Below are 17,540 nucleotides of genomic sequence, written 5' to 3'. Positions count from 1 at the left end.
GCTTGTATTTGCATGCTTTATGAATTTTAAGTTGTTCCAAATGGATGTAAATAGTGCATTTTTAAATGGTTTCATTCAATAAGAAGTATATGTTGAACAACCTCCTGGATTTGAAGACTTTGAAAAACCAGAACATGTTTTCAAACTTCACAAAGACTTGTATGGATTGAAACAAGCTCCTAAAGCTTGGTATGAGAGGTTTTCAAAATTTTTGATTGAAAAAGGTTATATTAGAGGTAGTATTGATACAACATTGTTTATCAAAAGATACTTAAATGATTTAATTATTATTCAAAGTTACGTGGATGACATTGTGTTTGGTGCAACTAATGAGGCTTTTTGCAAGAATTTTGCTAAAGAATTTGCACACTAATGAGTCCATCCACTAGACTTGATGTAGATGAAAAAGAAAAGGATGTTGATCAAAAGCTCTAAAGAGGTACGATCGAATCACTACTCTACTTAATAGCAAACAGACCAGATATTCAATTTAATGTGTGTTTGTGTGCTAGATTTCAATCACAGCCTCAAGAATCACACTTAACTACTGTTAAAAGAAGTTTTAGATACCTCTTAGATACACAAACTTTAGGGATATGGTATCCTAGGGAATCATCCTTTAGTTTAGTTGGATATTCAGATGTAGATTTTGCTGGCAACAAAACAGATAGAAAGAGCACTAGCAAAATCTATCAGTTCTAGGTAGTATGCTTGTGTCATGGTCAAGCAAAAAGCAAAATTCAGTTGCTATGTCTACAACTGAAGTCGAATATGTATCTTTAGTTAGTTGCTGTGCTAAAATCTTATGGATTAAACAACAACTAAAAGACTATGGAATATTAATGCATAACATACCAATATATTGTGACAATACAAGTGCAATCAACATTTCAAAAAATCCTGTACAGCATTCTAGGACTAAGCATATTGAGATTAGACATCACTTTGTTAGAGATCATGTAGTGAAAGGTGACATTAAAATTGAGTTTGTAAATACTTTGCATTAATTAACAAACATCTTCACCAAACCACTAAATGAGGAAAAATTTTGTGAGATTAGAAGAAATCTAGGAATGGTTACTATGTAAGAGCTTTAGAGAAAATTTTGAAATTTTCTCAAAGGACAGTAGGCACTTAGTCGACTAAAAGAGGAACTTAGTCAACTAAGAGCATTCTGTCACTTTAAATAATAAGACTCAGTTAGTTAAAAGAAGGAGGAATAAAATAATGAAAAGAAATTGTCTACCAGGTAATAAAATAGAAAAGAAAAATCGCTTAGGTAAAAACTAAGTTTAGAGGGAATTTTTCAAATTTTGAGCAAGAGAAAAACTGACAACATTTAAGGGGGAGATAGACAGTTTTTGAGAAAATTAAACTGCCCTTAACTCATCTTCTCTACATTTTCTCTCTCCTAAAATCAACCCACCTAAAACTAAGACCATCCCTCTCAAAATTTTGAAACCCTGAGTCAGAAATTTCTCAAACCAAATGGCAAAATCATCACAGTCCAAAGAGATTTTGGAGAAGAAAAAAGGTAAACGTCCATTAGAAGAGAGTCTGCAAGCCGAAGTATAGAAGAAGAACAAGATAGTGTCCACTGCAGAGATTGGAAAACTTGGAAAATCACAAACAAAGAAGGGTCACAAAACAGAGAAAAAGAAAGAGAAGGGAAAATCGTTTAAGAAAGGTAATATCCCATCCTCCAAATTTAGAAACAAAGCCCATGAAGATATATACAAGAAATTAGAAAATGCCCCTATCACTTGTGGCAAATACATTGATTGGGACAGTTTTAATGAAATTCTAGAAATTCAAATAAGCTTATCAAATTATTTTGAAGAATTAAAACTGAAGGAGTTTAGTACATTTAAGAATCGATCCTACAATGCTAGTTTAGTTAAAGAATTTTATGCAAGTATAGCACTAGATAAAGATGAACTTGAGGATTCTGATGACTATATTGAGGATGGTCTGAATGTCTTTTTGAATGGAAAAGAATTTACTATTACTGTTGCAGATTTAGGGAGCTTACTCAAAATTGAATGTGAGGAGGGTGAGTTTGAATTTCCTAAAAATTATGATCTCTCATCCTTGTGGGAAATTATCACAAGGAAGAAGGAAAATACTCTTCCAAAAGTAATGTCATCCTTATTTCAAGTCCTCAAATTAGATTTTTGCATTACTTTGTTGATGCGAACATTCATGGCAGGAGTGGAAGTTTTAGCTACATAGCCTCTAGGATCTATGGCTAATGGAGCATGCATTCAATGGTGTTTCACTTAGCTTGGGCAGATTTATGATTAAGAGAATGAGATGAGCATGTAAACTGGAGAAAATAAATTTGCCTTATGGAAATATCATCGCGTCTCTAATGCAGAAAATATTTGGAGCTCTAGGTATGAAGTAGATAAAGTAAAAAGTAGAGACCAAGCCATTTACCTTGGAAGTTTGTTTAAAATGGGGTATAAGCTAGATGGAGAAACCTTTGTTAAAACCCTCAAGGTTTTTCCTAGAAAGAAAACTTTTTTACCTGCACATTCTAAAGCGTCCTCATCTCAAATGAAATGCTTTTTAACCTGTTCATGAAGATTGATGGAAAGTTGACTGACCAAGGAATAAGGATGCTGAAAATTGAAGAGAGATTGGCAAAGCTTGAAAATGTGTTGAAGGAAAAAGGAAAAATGCCTTCTAAACCTGTAGCTGCAGATACTTCTACAACTCCAAGTCTTGCAGAAGGATAAGGTGCTGAAGGTTCTACTTTCTAGGCTTAGGGCCATGAACCTGAAGTTAATCAACCAAGGAAAACCCCCTCACTTGAACCATAAAAGGAAGCTAAATCAAAACAAGAAACTGAGGTACTTGGCTCGCTAGATAAAAATCCTCCATCCCCTCGAAAACCTCAAAAAAAGCAGCCTTCTCCTCCTCATTTTGAGGAAGTATCCATCATGGACATTTTCCATCAAATGGTCAGGGAAAGTAAGCAGAAAAAGAAGCAGTTGAAGCACAAGCACAAAAGTCTACATTCACTGAACCAGCCCACAGTAGAAGAACAATCGGGTAAAGGGAAAGAAAAAGCTGCTGCAGCTCCACAGCCCAAATCAAAACCACATGGCTATGGAAAGAAAATAATGGCTACTAAGACAAAGTTCCTCAAAAGAAGAAAATCCTCCAGAATCGTTGAAAAGGCTAAGTCATCAACCATCTTTTCTCCACAAGACCCCTTGAAAATTTCTGACAAATCATCACCTGAACCCTCACCACAAAAATCCCCACCAAACCCCTTACTTCAAGCCTTAAATGTTTTCTATGGCACTAATGAGTCTACCCCTTCACCCTCTTCAGAAGATGATTAAGCATCCTTAGGAGTTGATGATGACAAAAAAAGGGAGAATATGGTAGATAACTTAGGGGAGATCTAGGGGTAATTTAGGAATATTAACTACTATTTTTATTTTCCTACTATTTTTGCCTTGACAGTTGAACAATTAAATTTGACTTTACTATTTATGTTTTTGGATGATTGACAAGTTGATGGTTTAATATTTAAATCTATTAATGAAGTTTCTGCCATTGAATTTCTGCTACTAGTTTGGTGCTGATAGTGGGTTGTCATGTTGATCATTGAACTTTAAGATGATAATGTGAATGAAAAAATGGCTATGGATGTATATGGATGCTAATTATACTATATTTGTTGAATAATTAATGACATAAATAAAATCTGGTAACAAAACACTGTTGACAGACACTACTGAAATGTTGATGATAATTTGTCAACAGTCACATATTGTCAGTTACTCTATATATCTGCATATATATATATATTATGAATATAGATTGTCATTATCTGAATGACTTGAATAAAAATTTGCTAAAATAAATAAGTAAAATAAACACATACTAAGGAGGAGCACACACTCAAGGGGAGGAAAACCTCCATTTACTGCAGAATAACAAGGAACCAATAGACACCATGCTGTTAATCAGGGAATGTTTTGTCATCATCAAAAAGGGGGAGATTGTTGGCTCATTAGTTTTTGATGATAATAAAACATTCCCATTCATTTGTGTCAAATATTTCTACTTGAGTGTGCAGAACAAGAATTATATGCCAATGATAAATAATAATTCCATGGGACATATCAAAAAGGCATATGAATAAGAAGCTATAACTAATCAACAAAATAGAAGCTTTTTAGTTGAATAATGAAGGGTCAGTTAGCTAAAATTCAAATCAAAAGTTGGCGGGCTCAAGAATATTGAGAAACAGAAAAGACTTAGTCAACCAAGAAGTGGGTTAGTCGACTAAGAAGCTACTGCCAGAAATCTAGACTTTAAAATAGAACCGACTTAGTTGACCAAGAAGTAAGTTAGTCGACCAAGTACTCACTGCCAAAAACTGAAAATAGAAAATAGAGACAACTTAGTCGACTATGACATAAGTTAGTCGACTAAGAGCATTCTGCTAGAAAATTTGAATTGTGCACTAGAAGATAGATTAACAGCCAGAACAGTTACCAAACTATTTTCAACGGTCAAAAACTGTCTAACCCACATCTGAGTTGATTTTCCAAGCATAAAAAAGACTTACAAGAGCTAGAAAAGTAGATTGAAGGCTTCCAAGTCTAAAATAGCTCAAAAACCTGAAAATACTCTCTGCTCATTTACTGCACTCAACTTCTATCTTTGTAATTGTGATATGCACTTCACTTTGTACCACTTAGATCAAGTCAGTGATCATAGGTACACATTTATTTCTCTTTATCTTGTATACTTAGAGTGTGCTAGACACTTTAAGGGATTTATTCAAGCTTGGATTGCTTGATTGAGTGTATAAGTTCTAACTTAGTCTAGAAAAGTCAGTTTGGATTTTGATTGATCTCGTGAAAAACCATTATTGTAGGTTGTGGTTGAGCCTTTGAAAAAGCAATTTGGGTTTTGGTTGAGCTCGTGAAAAACAATTGTGAAAGGTTATGGTTGAGCCTTTGAAAAACCACTTTGGGTTTTGGTTGATCCCGATAAAAACCATTGTGAAAGGTTTTGGATAAGCCTAGTAAAAGCCATTGTAAAGCTTGGCAAAAGTTTGTGAATTTCACCGGTTCATAGTGGATTGATTTGGAAAATCCTTGGTTGAACAATCAAGGTAGTGGATATAGGTCTTGGACCGAACCACTATAAATTGTTGCGTATTGTCTACTCTGTTTTTGTTTTTATTTTTAGTCCTTCTTAAATCATTCCCTCATCTTGCATAGAACAAGTCTTTATTGATCTCAAACTTGTCCTCAACTTAGACCCAATTTGATTAAGAGCCAAAAAGTGTATTCACCCCCCCTCTAGCACATTTAGTTGGGACCAACAGTTGGCACTTAAATCATTGTGTATATTGACCATTCCATAATCAAATATTTGATTGACAAAAGGGATGCCAAGTCATGCTTAATAAAATGGATACTTTTATTGCAAGAGTTTGATTTAGAGATTCAAGATAGAAAAGGCATAGGGAATCAAGTGGCAAATCATCTATCAAGGCTAAAAAAAGGAACACAAGCTAAAAACACAATCTTGATAAATGAGACTTTTCCAAATGAATAGTTATTTCTTGTTGACCAAAAAAGGCTGCCATGGTATGCCGATTATGTGAATTACATTCAATACAGGGATTAGATTCTTAGAAGGTGTGTTCAGAGGAGGAAATTAAAGATATACTTTGACATTGTCATTCTTTAGATTATGGAGGACACTTTGGAGGAATAGAACCCTAATTACATTCCTACCATTGATAAGGGAGTTGTCTTATCCTTTTTTTTTTTATGCATTAACACTGAGGACATTGTTTAGTTTAAGTTTGAAGGAGGGTATTATCTTTTTCATTTTAGTTATGTTATAAGTTTATTTTTATTTGCATGATTGTTTTAGTTTTGTTTCTTTGATGTTTAGTTTTAAAAGTCTATTTTGTGACAACTTGAGTTGTTTTGCACCTTTGCTGATGATTTTCCCTAGTCCAATGATGAGAATTTAATTATTTTGTTATCTTGGCTATTGGAAAATATGGATAAAATTTAAGTTGTGTTAAATTCTTGTGTTAGTATCATTGTTAGGATGTGATTTCCATTAATGGAGCACTTGTTCTTTTGTTTAGACTTGTTGAGCTTATTTAGAAATAGTTTATGTGTATGTGAATTTCGATTATGTCATGAATCCTAGAATTTGTTTAATTCTTTCTCGAGGCGAAATCCTAGGTAATACTGAGTTAAGGAAATAAATTAGGCCATCTTTGGATCGTTTGAGCCTTTTGAGCCTACCTTGATATATTTTTGTCTTAAGTATACCCTTTGAGCCTATTTTACCTTTTTCTTTGTCACACATATTTTTAGCCTAGTTGTTAATAAATTTCTAATTTTGCATTTCTCACTCTTGAGCATGTTGATCATTTTAGGAATAGATTGAGTTATATGATGAAAAAAGGGACAAAGGATGGAATTGAGGATGTGTCACTTGTGCTTAATGATTACCATTATTCATAATTGAAATAAATAAGTTTAGGGATGTAGAATTGTGTTTAAAAAAAATAAAGAGAATAAAATGGTGTTAAAAGAAAAGTTAGAGTCAAGTATGGAGTATTACTTGGGATATGAGTTGAGCTCTACTAAGGTCCTAGAATGATTTATGTGCTTAAGGTGATTGTAGCTACATTAATATCATTTAGCCTACATTTACCCTAGCTTTTAATTACAAGCTAAATAAAGTCTTAATGAGCTTTGATTTAGTGTTAGTATGTATTAGTTGAGAGAGAGAGAGATGAAAAACAAATTTATGAGATTCTAATACTAATCCGCGTTTTGCATAAGCATAAACTTGTCTAGATTGCTTGCAATTCTTTATAAAATGATTATACACACACTAGAAATCTATTTGAGAATGAAGCTTCCAGTTGAATTGAATAATTGACTTGGATGTATCTATGTTTTGCCTTGAGTCAGGATTTAGAGATAATATTTGAGAACATTATGGGAAATTGTTATTTGGAGCAATTCATCTCTAGCTAGTTGTTTTTGTTTTGTTTAGTTTTATTTTTAGTATTTTGCTCGAGGACTGGCAAAATGTTAAATTTGGGGGTGTGATAACTCTATTTGATTGAGTTATGTTATCACATTTTGAGCATTCGAATTGGCTAAATCCTTGATATTTAATTAAAAATTCTTCATTTTTAGGTTGTTTCTTAAAGTTTAGTTTTACTTATTTTTGAAGAGTTTAATTTTAGTGATTTTGGTTAAGTTTTATGTTAATTGAGTTCAATTTCTTGTGTGAGTAACTTAGTTTGAATGTTTTTCTTTTAAATGCCAATGAAACGAAGTTTCCAATCATGAAGAAAAGCAAAGAAAGCCAAAAATCAACAAACAGGTGCTGTAGCTTTGGAAAAGTGAGTGTCGCGGCTCCATAAGGAGAGTTAGAGAAGCATGGTACCCAAGAGTTAAGCGCGACAGCCATGGAAGAGTTAGTGCTGTGGCACCAAGAAATGATGCAGCCATACATGGGACGGCAAGTAAAGCGTCACGATGTTAGAAAATGAAGGTTGTAGTGCCAACACGATATTTCTTTCAGATTTTTTTCCAGATTTGATTCAAAGTAGGTTTTTTTTAAAGCTATTTAAAGGAACCTTTGGAGCAATTAGAAGGCACATTTGAACTAGGGTTTCTCTGAAGGAAAAGTAGCCATCAAGCATACAAGAAGGCAAGAAAGACCTCGAAAGATTGAAGATTGACAATGCGAAAAGTCTCTAGTTTTTTTTTTTCTTCTCTATTTCCTCTTAGTTTTTTTTCCATTGTAATTTATGGTTAAATTTCTTTGAATTATGTTTTCAATATTTATGATGAGTTAAATTTATTTTTCTAGGATTACAATTGAACTCAATATATAGTTTAGATTTTTAATACTCTATCTTTCTTATGATTAATGGTAGTTGAATTGTTTATTCCAATTTTGTGTTTAATGCATCTAATTGATTGATCACCAATTAGATTAATTGGGTAGCCTAAATAAAATTGGAAAAGGCAATTTACTGTAATCTATGGATAGAATAGCATATGTTCAAATTCATTTAATTGATTGAATGATTTGTTTCGCATGTGAGATAGCAATATACTCACATATCATATGTAGCCAACATTAAAATCTAAGCTTAATGAGTCTTTCTTTGATTTAATTTGCATAGGAATATAGTGAATTGGTTGAAGGAGATATTTTTATAAGGACATCAGAAGATGCTTATAAATAAAGTAGAACTTTGAGTTAACAACTCATTCCATTTAATAAGTTACGAGAGAGTAGAAGATATTCAAATGAAATGTTGAGGGAAATTGTAATACTAGGCTTTTTCTTATTGATTTCTCTAGTTTAAATTGTCTTTCTTATTGCTAGTTTTATATTTTTATTTTATTCCATAATTTTAAATTGTGTGTTTGGATAAGATTAAATTATTTTAATTTTAAACGAATTTTGGTAATAAATCCTCGTGGGAATAATACTCAACTCTTCATTATATTACTTGTTAGCGATACGTGCACTTATGTAGTAAAATCATCAACAAGTATGCATTAGCTTTGTTACTCTAACTAAATTGATATGTGTTAGAGTTGAAACTTCTTATTCTTTTGTTTTTTGGTTTTTGTTTGTTTTTTCTCAGCTGAAACTACTTATTCTTGCTATGTTGGTTGATCTCCATTTAGCGCAATGGTTGTTGGAACTTTTAGTAGTTGGTTGAGTTTCTCCTGTGAAAATTACTATGGTTCTTTGGTTCAACTGATGGATGGTAAACTTGATGAAAGAACCTGTCACGACCCGGAACTCCCATTGAGCTCGTGACAACCGCCGTGACGTCTCAATAGGCACTCATTACCTCAAATGCCGATTGAAACCCCGCAAGGCTTAGCATCAGCTTCCACATCTCCCCGGTGAGCGATAGTTATTAAGTCTTACATTTCAAAAAAAGCATAAGTCGTTTCCAAATCAAAACAATAAAATATATATTTTTTTTTTGCTCACATGGGCATTTTCGTAATTTTTCTTCAAAAATACCGAAACTCGGCAAAAACATGGTGTAAAAGATAAATATGTTCATACATACTTTAAATCAGATAACTGAAGTATAAATTTAATTTTACAGTAACACGTGGGCCCCCAACTGACCAAGAAGGTGTAAGGCTACGAACCTTTACTTTCTAGGATGCAACTCAGAGAGTAATTCTCATCTTAATCAACTATCAACAAACTGTCGTGAGCTTGAAAAATGGATAGGAAGAGGGGTGAGATTATGATTACATAATCTCGGTGAGTAAACAGAGACCATCTAAACTATTTAAAGGCGAGCAAATGGAGACAATTAAAAATAGTTTATTTCAGCAAATTTTTCACAACACGAATATTCATTTCAACCAAATAATCAATATGGCTCGTGAATTTCTCAAAACTTGCCTCCTGCCAAAATTATTCTCGCGAGTACCTTCGTCAAGGTATCCCATTGAGACCGTCAAGGCTGTTAAAAATTCATATTTCACATAAAACATATTTTTCGTTGAACATCATAGCCGTTCCTTGGCGTTGGCTGAGTCTCACTCTCACGTGGTGGTTAACGTGAAGTGCACTCAAAAAGCCCACCTCAGGAGATACCCTACGCGCCTCTACGACCGAGGTGAGAATATAAAGGAGTTTACCCTGACCCTCTAATAGGCTAGTCCACGGAATTCCCCACCACTGCAGTAGCTAATCTTTAATCCACCAATTGATCAAATCTCAATGGCATAGAATGGCAATTACATTGCTAACAAATTTATCAAGGCAAAACAAACAGTTCATATTTTTCAACACAAGTATAAATTCAGCCAATCATGCCAATTTATCACAAGCCAACTAATTCAAATCATAATTTTACAACACAAGTACACAGTCTCCAATTACTCTATTTTCAAAACCAGTATTCGATTTTCCAGAAAATTTATAAAATCATTTTATAAAATCACAATTTCTCCTAAAACATAGCAATTTACCATTTAAACCCATTTTCCATAAAATCACACAATTGTATAAAAGTACTCTAGATAATTAAGACGATAATAAGTTCACTCACAGCATTAGGAGTAGAAATACTCCTATTTTCAGTCCACGGGTACAATCCTTTACCCGTATCCAATGGCTCACCACCTAGCCATAATCCATGACACATATTCCAATTAAATTGTGTCAACAGTCATAAGCCATTTCAGGCTCGATATATATGCATGATGTGAAATGAAAATGCACGGGTAGCCATCTAGACCCAGTATTAGCCTAAGTCGATTTTTCATCCGATAAATTGGCCAATGCGTCCAATTTCACTCCAACTTGCTCCATTTCTTTTCCAATCCCTCAATTCACCAAGCAAAACTAATTAACACACAATTAGGTAAATTTATCTTCACTTTTCTTCTTGGAACTTTCGGCCAACAATGGTACACTAACTCTGTGATTTTTCCTACTTAATTTTCTCTCCATAATTCATTAATTCCTACACCAAAAACTATTATTTCTTAATCAAATCACCTAGAATAACATCTCATTCTTCCTCATTATTCACTTAGAGAATTTGGCTATTGATGGGTTTCAAACCTTTGGTGGTTTTCTTCACTTGTTTTCATGCTACACATCATTAATCACCTAAAAACACTAACATACCTAAAAATCAAACCAATCCAAGATCATTCTCTCTCCATACCCATTTTGACCAGCCATGATTTCATCATGAAAACATGTAATTGAACCATGGAAATTAAGGGAAAATGCTTGGGTAAGGTAAATCACTAGCAAAATCAAAGAAATTTTACCTTTACTTGATCAAATCCTTGAATTCCAACACTTTCTCTTTGATTTTTCCCACCTAGGGTTTGTTCTTCCTTCGTTTCTCTTCTCTTCTAGTTTGGCTGATCACTATGGGAGAAATGGGCTGATTTTTTGCCTTTTTATAAAGAAATAATAAAATAATAAAAACATGACACATGGCATTTCCTTATTGGCTCAAATTTTAAATATTTGACTTTTAATTCTTTAATTCTCCACCACACATTTTCTGATGTTTATCTATTTCCATGATGAATAAAATCCCTTGGTCTGGACAAATGTCGGGATGAAAATTTACCGATTTGCCCTCGGGGTGGCAAAATTACCATTTCGCCCTTATACTCCAAATTATACCGGAATTAAAATTTTTCACTTCTAAACTTCAAATCATACTCCAATACTCAAATCATACTCCAATAAGTCAAATGGGGCCAAAAAGATCTTTTCTAAAAATTTCCATTTTGTCCTCAAGTGGCAAATGTCCATTTTGCCCTTAGATAGTGAAAATTTCGGTTTGACTCCAAATTGATCCTCGAACTCCGAATTACCATTTTGAGTCATCCCTGAACTGTGAAACTCTTAATTTCACCTTAAAATTCCTATTTGAACTAGTTCGAGGCTTAATCGACTTAATGGTACCATTAGGGGCAATATCGTCTTTTAACGATTCCTCGAACTTTCTAAATATGCAAACATTCTATTGAGCATGTAACTGACGTCGTAATTATTTTATAGAACAGGGTTTGATAGAACCTATACCATATTTTTAGAGTACGCATTCGGTGTCAAACGATTGCAGTGTAAGGTACTTCTTAGTCCCAAGTGTGGTAAGAGCATGTAAGACCAAGGAGGTAACCAAGGAGTTGTTTACATAATTAGACCATGGAGTTAGCAACAAGGTGGAGCTTGCGATAATGTGTAGCAGTGTGGGACTTCTGTGTTCTTTGTCTCTTGGTGGTAAAGGCATGTGGTGTTTTCTAGTATGATGCACAAACAAGTTGCCCTTATTTCTCAAGGCATGCTTGGACTTTGGCTTAAGCATGGTGATTTCTATTGGATCTCGGTGACCCTATGGTGGGGTGCCAAGCATAGAAGAAATTCTTTCTCGAAGGGATTGGTTTAGAGAATGCAAGCAAGGTACATAGAAATTTCATGGGTTTTATGTCTCGAGTCTTAATCCCTATTCATATCTTTTATTTTTGAACCCAATACTAGTTGTAGGGCTTGCCTAAATTTAGTGTAAAAGGCACTTTTGGGGGCTGGATTGCGTAGCCACCATCAAGAGAGTGGGGAACACATCCTACAAGAGTGGCTAGAGATATAAGATTGGTTGTGAGTGACTTTTGAGGTATTTTGTCCATTGTAATATCAAATATTTGATGGTGAATTTCTTCTTTACAGTGCTTGTGGACATAAAGAATGCGTTTCTGAACCACATATATTGTTGATTTTCTCTGTTTACAATTCTTTTCCTGTTTTAAGTTTCTTGATTGTTTATTGCCTAGATTTTGATCAATCTAACTTGTAAGTTCGTTAATTTAATTGTAAAATTGATTAAATTAAACTATTCATTAATTTGTCTTTTCCACATTTTGAAAAGTAAAAATGAAATTTACTATTCTCAAACTTTGGAAAAGTTAAAAGAAAAAAAAAAACAAAACATCTACTTTTGTATGTTTTTTCATTTGTTCTTCTCTTTAAGTAAAAGGGGAATTAGTATTTATTAACATTCAATTAATTTTAAAATTGAAATATTAAAAATGAGTTAAAATCAAATTATTTTACATTTGTTGTATGCAAATCTGTCAATACTAAACTTATGTGGTTTTATCTTGTATTTATTATTTTTGAATATGAAAACTATGCAGGACAATATCCAAAAAAAAAAACTCTTAAACTATTAGAGAAAATTTAAATAAACATTCAATTAAGCTATTATATTTTTACTTTGAACCAAACAAACTCTTATACTTTTATTTTGAATTGAATAAATCATTACGACCAATGATTGAATTAGTCAAAATGCTATTTGTCATTATAAACTGCGTGACACGAACATGACATATTAATATATTATAATAATTATGATGTGACATGTTAACATATCTTATTGATAACGATGTGATTAACTTACGAGTTATGCTAATTTAGCATTATAATATGACCACGTGATATTTTTCATCTACAACATCAACGTAATGTCAATATTATGTGGATATAAAATAAAAATTGATATTTTGACTAATCACAATTAATTTATCCTAAATAATCAATGTTTATTTAATTTAAAATAAAATTATAAAAATTTAATTGAATGTAATAAAAAAATAAATATTTATTTAAAAATTTTTAAATAATTTATAAACTTATTTAAGTATTATGAAAAACTATGTTGTTGGTTTTAATGTTTTGCCCCCAACCCTCCAATCTAAAGACTATATATATACTCTTCAAAGCGGATGTGGTCCCCCTGACAGGGAAAAGAAAATAACTCAAATTTTATGGACCGCTCGTCGATTGTCCGAAAAGGCAAATACATAAGTTAGGAAGAGTAGGGATTCGAAATACTCCTACTAAGCCCCGGCAGCTGCGCCGTCGTTGGCAGCCGACAAAATGGCTGGGAACGAAAGAAAACAAAAAAAAAACTAAGATTATTAAAATATATACCTTTTGACTATTTATTTATAAGTCATTTGCCCACACTCAAACACATGTTGGCGTATGTATATTTCACCCTTTATTTTCGTCAACGGTCAGAATCGCTGGCTTTATACACATGTGCCCCTCGCTCCGCTGCTGCCCATTTATTCTTTCTATATATATTACCTCAATACTTGGCTCTCTTTCCCTGTCTTATCTCTAACAACCTTCTTTTTCCATTCTTCAGCACTCTCAAATTGTTCGCTTTTGCTCCTTGTCAAGTTGTACGCATCTTCTTTAATTTTCTCGGCTTTTGTTTCAGTTTTTTCAGCCATCCGATCGAGAATTTATCTATTCATTCAACGATGAGCCCTGTAAATTCTCATGAACGTCCTCCCAGGAGAGATCTGATGATTAACGGCCTCCGTCCTTCTCCATTGAAGATCAACAAAGACTCTCATTTCATTCAAAAATCTTCTGGTTTGGTGCTGTCTCAGGCTGCGGCTGCTCCTCTCAAGAACCAGTACCAGCAACAGCAGCGACAGGGTCCGATCATCATTTACACTCATTCGCCTAAGATTATCCACACGCAGGCTCGGGACTTCATGGCATTGGTTCAAAAACTTACAGGGTTTTCAAGGTCTGATGAGGTTACTAAAACTGCACCATCAAAACTACGAAAGCACAAAGCCAAGGATAATTCTATTTCATCCTTGGAAGGAAATATCAGTATGGAGCTTGCTCGTAATAGACAGGAAGATAACGACTCATCTTCCGCTCTTACAGATGAAAACGGTGGCTTTGGTGTTGGGGGTGGTGATGTTAACAATGTCAGTTTGTCTTCTGCTCCGTCAATTACCAGTCCTCCAAATCCGTTTTTTGCTGATATAGCTCTCTTCACCCCGAATTCCGTAGATTTCTTTTGCTCTCCGAGGCCTGTTTATAAGTTTGCTGATAATGAAATTGTGTCCCCGACCTTGGGTTTGAGCTCCCCTTCTCTGCTAGAATTTATGAAAGGGCTCCCAGATTACTGAAAGGTGTGAAGGAAATGGGGTACTTGCAGTAGAGAGTTCTGGCTGTAGTTTCTTCTCTTTGCAAATAATGGTCAATTGTTTCATGTTCATAGTTTTTCATTTTCTTTCCGGTTCTTTGGTTCATTCTTACTTTGTAATTTAGTGTTCAAATTTTAGTTGGATTGATCAGCTAGAGACCATCATCAGGCATCAGCTGTGAATTAGAAGCTGGTTTAATTATTTATTCTTTCGGCCATCCAAGGGAAGATTGATCTCTCCTGTTCTGTATGGCATTGATTTTTCCTCTGAGCAGTTCTTTTCTTCAATCCATTGTTTCTTCTATCTACCCTTTTTTCTACTCTTTTAAATTCTCATTATTGAGATTGGCAATAGACTATAGAGGTCTATTCTATAGTTTGGTCAATGTTCAAAAAAAAAAATCTAATTCAGCTTATGCTTACGACATGAAAAGAAATTACGATATCAATTTCCCTCTATTCTATGCATCAAAAGTCAACACCGGAGAACAATAATATGTTCAGTAACGAAGGCCAACTTGTTCAGGTTTACCCTTCAACCATGGTTTTATGTACCATTATAGGCTTAAACATCCAACTTGCAACCCCAAATCACCTATTTGAATATAAAATATTAAGATGATAAAACATTCAAGTTCTATTGACTTCAAGGTTTTTTTTTTTTCTTTTTCACCGATGGATAGTTCATGGATAAGAGAAGCAGTCCTGTTTTAGTGTTTTAGGCAAATAATCAAGTTTTGAATCTTGAATATTCTGCTAAACATGCTGAAATCGACCATTGATTAGAAGGAAATACTAGAAAAATTAAAATAATTAAACACATATATATATTTGTATCTATATTGTTTTGTTTGATTTTAGTATATACATAGCCATCTGTGCTAACGTATAGTTAGTTTAGTTGGTACTTGGTTGATACTTAAGCTAGGAAGAGACTGAGTTTCACAGATTCTCATTCTTTTTCAAATCTATTCTCATGTTATTATAAATCCATGTAGCTAGACAATGAACCCTCTAGCTCAACGATACTCCTTTAGAAGGTCACTACGTAAATTAAGCCTCATATCTGTATTACGCTTGGAACTCCTCAGCTTTAAGGATTATTGCTGATATCTTCAAAAGCAAATTAAGAGAGTTTTTCTTGCCTCAAACATGGCCAAAGTTTGCCTGATCTTCTCAATTATGCTTGCTAGGAAGGAAGGAAGGATAATGCAGCAAAGATGACAAAAACGTGAAGTACGAAAGTGAACGACGGGAAGGAAAGTTGATTTTCCTGGTTATATTTGAGGTATGAAACATTAAAATGAAAGAAGTTAAAGTAAAATTATAAATAAAACGATTAACTCAAGTTCAGTGAGTTTTGTTTCCTTCCACTATTAGATTTGGACGGAGAAGTCAAAAGTACAAATTCATCAATTTTCCTTCCTTTTTTTTATCTGTCTTGAAATTAAAATAAAAATAGAAGGAAGAAATATTTTCTTTTCTCTCTCTTTCTTTCTTTTCTCTTTTCCTCCAACCAGCCACACTAAGGGTGAGAGAACTTTACTTTAAAAAAGCTTTGCGCGTACCATTTCTTAAACTAATAAATTATTTTTTTTAAGAAAAGGAAATTCAAACTCATACTCTTTAAGCAAAAAGCTCATATATTAATTAATGAGCTAAATGCTTGGGTGCCAAATTAATAAGTTATTACCTACTACAAATAATTTAGTTAAGGGATGATTTTTTTTAGCCTCATCTCTTAGGTGTTTTCGAAAATAATATTCTTTTTAATTTTAACTATTTTAGTCAAGAGAAATGATTTTTAGACAAAATTACCTTTAATGAAACCTCCTCATATTCAAGTACACGTGTTAAAAAAATATTATTACACGCTATGTTGAAAAAGTTATTACACATCATATTTTTTATGATTACAGGAAATGTAACAAATAAAATAACCCCAAAAGCTAGTTATTCAAATTTGAGGATTTTGGATAATATCTTTTTGTCTAAATCCATTTCATCCTATTAGTAACTTTGACCTCAAATAACTTTTCAATACATCTTCCATTACATGTTAAATTCCTTTTTTATTTTAAATTTTATATCTATCATGAAAGTATTTAACTCCAAGAATTTATGTCCTAATGAAATACAAAGATAGAGACCAAGTTATATATCATGTTTAAAAAATGTTGTTATTATACTCCATGTTCAAAAAAATGTTATTACACCATATTGAAAACAAAAAAGTTATTGCATATTGCGTTTAAGGTGTTTAACTCTAAAAATTTATGTTCTAATGAAATACAAATGAGCAAGTTACACGCTATGTTTAAAAAATGTTATTGTTACATGCCATGTTCAAAAAAAATTTTGCTACATGCTATTTTGAAAAAAAAAAAAACAATGTTACATGCAGACATGTACAAAACTTGTTGTTACACGTCATGCCATATTCAATAGATTTGTTATATGTCAAGCCCGACCTTATAAAGTACTTGTCATGTCTTTCATGTGATTGACAATATGCTTGCATACTTGGAAAGCCCCGAAAAATCATCAAAAGTCGATATTGTACCAAATGGTACTATTAAGTTGAATTAAGCCTCGAACTAGTCTAAATAGAGATCTTAAGATGAAATTGAGAATTTTTAAACCCCATAATAACTTAAAATGATGATTTGGAGTTCGAGGGCTGAATTGGAGTCAATTTGGAATTTTCATGTTCTAGGGGCAAAATGGTAATTTTGTCACCCGAGGACAAAATGGAAATTTTTAGAAATGATTTTGATCTCATTTGACTCATTGGAATATGATTTGAGTTTGAGAGGTGAAAAATTTAAATTCTGACATTTTTGGAGTCTTAGGGGCAAAACGGTAATTTTATGAGTTTACAGGGGCAAAGTTGAAATTTTGAAATTTGACACCACCTAACACTTGTCATGCCCATGGATTTCAGCCATTAACATTTTACATTGTGGATAATTGAAACATT

The 17,540-nt window shown here is 33.1% G+C and overlaps 1 protein-coding gene across 1 annotated transcript; it reads left to right on the top strand.

Moving 5' to 3' along the window:
• The first annotated feature begins 13,711 nt into the window (after positions 1-13,711).
• On the top strand, positions 13,712-14,868 carry LOC18609226 (VQ motif-containing protein 8, chloroplastic-like). The gene has a single exon (XM_007044248.3). The coding sequence runs from the start codon at positions 13,875-13,877 to the stop codon at positions 14,541-14,543; it is 669 nt and encodes a 222-aa protein (XP_007044310.2). The 5' UTR covers positions 13,712-13,874; the 3' UTR covers positions 14,544-14,868.
• Positions 14,869-17,540: the final 2,672 nt, after the last annotated feature.

Source organism: Theobroma cacao, chromosome 2 (genome assembly GCF_053813885.1).
Source record: "Theobroma cacao isolate CCN51 chromosome 2, ASM5381388v1, whole genome shotgun sequence".
Lineage (NCBI taxonomy): Eukaryota > Viridiplantae > Streptophyta > Magnoliopsida > Malvales > Malvaceae > Theobroma > Theobroma cacao.
The sequence above is the reverse complement of the archived record's forward strand: the minus strand, read 5'-3'. Positions and strand labels throughout refer to the sequence as shown.

What these genes read in the sequence shown, in the direction of transcription:
- LOC18609226 (XM_007044248.3), top strand. Translation starts at nt 13,875, where the DNA reads ATGAGCCCTGTAAATTCTCATGAACGTCCTCCCAGGAGAGATCTGATG.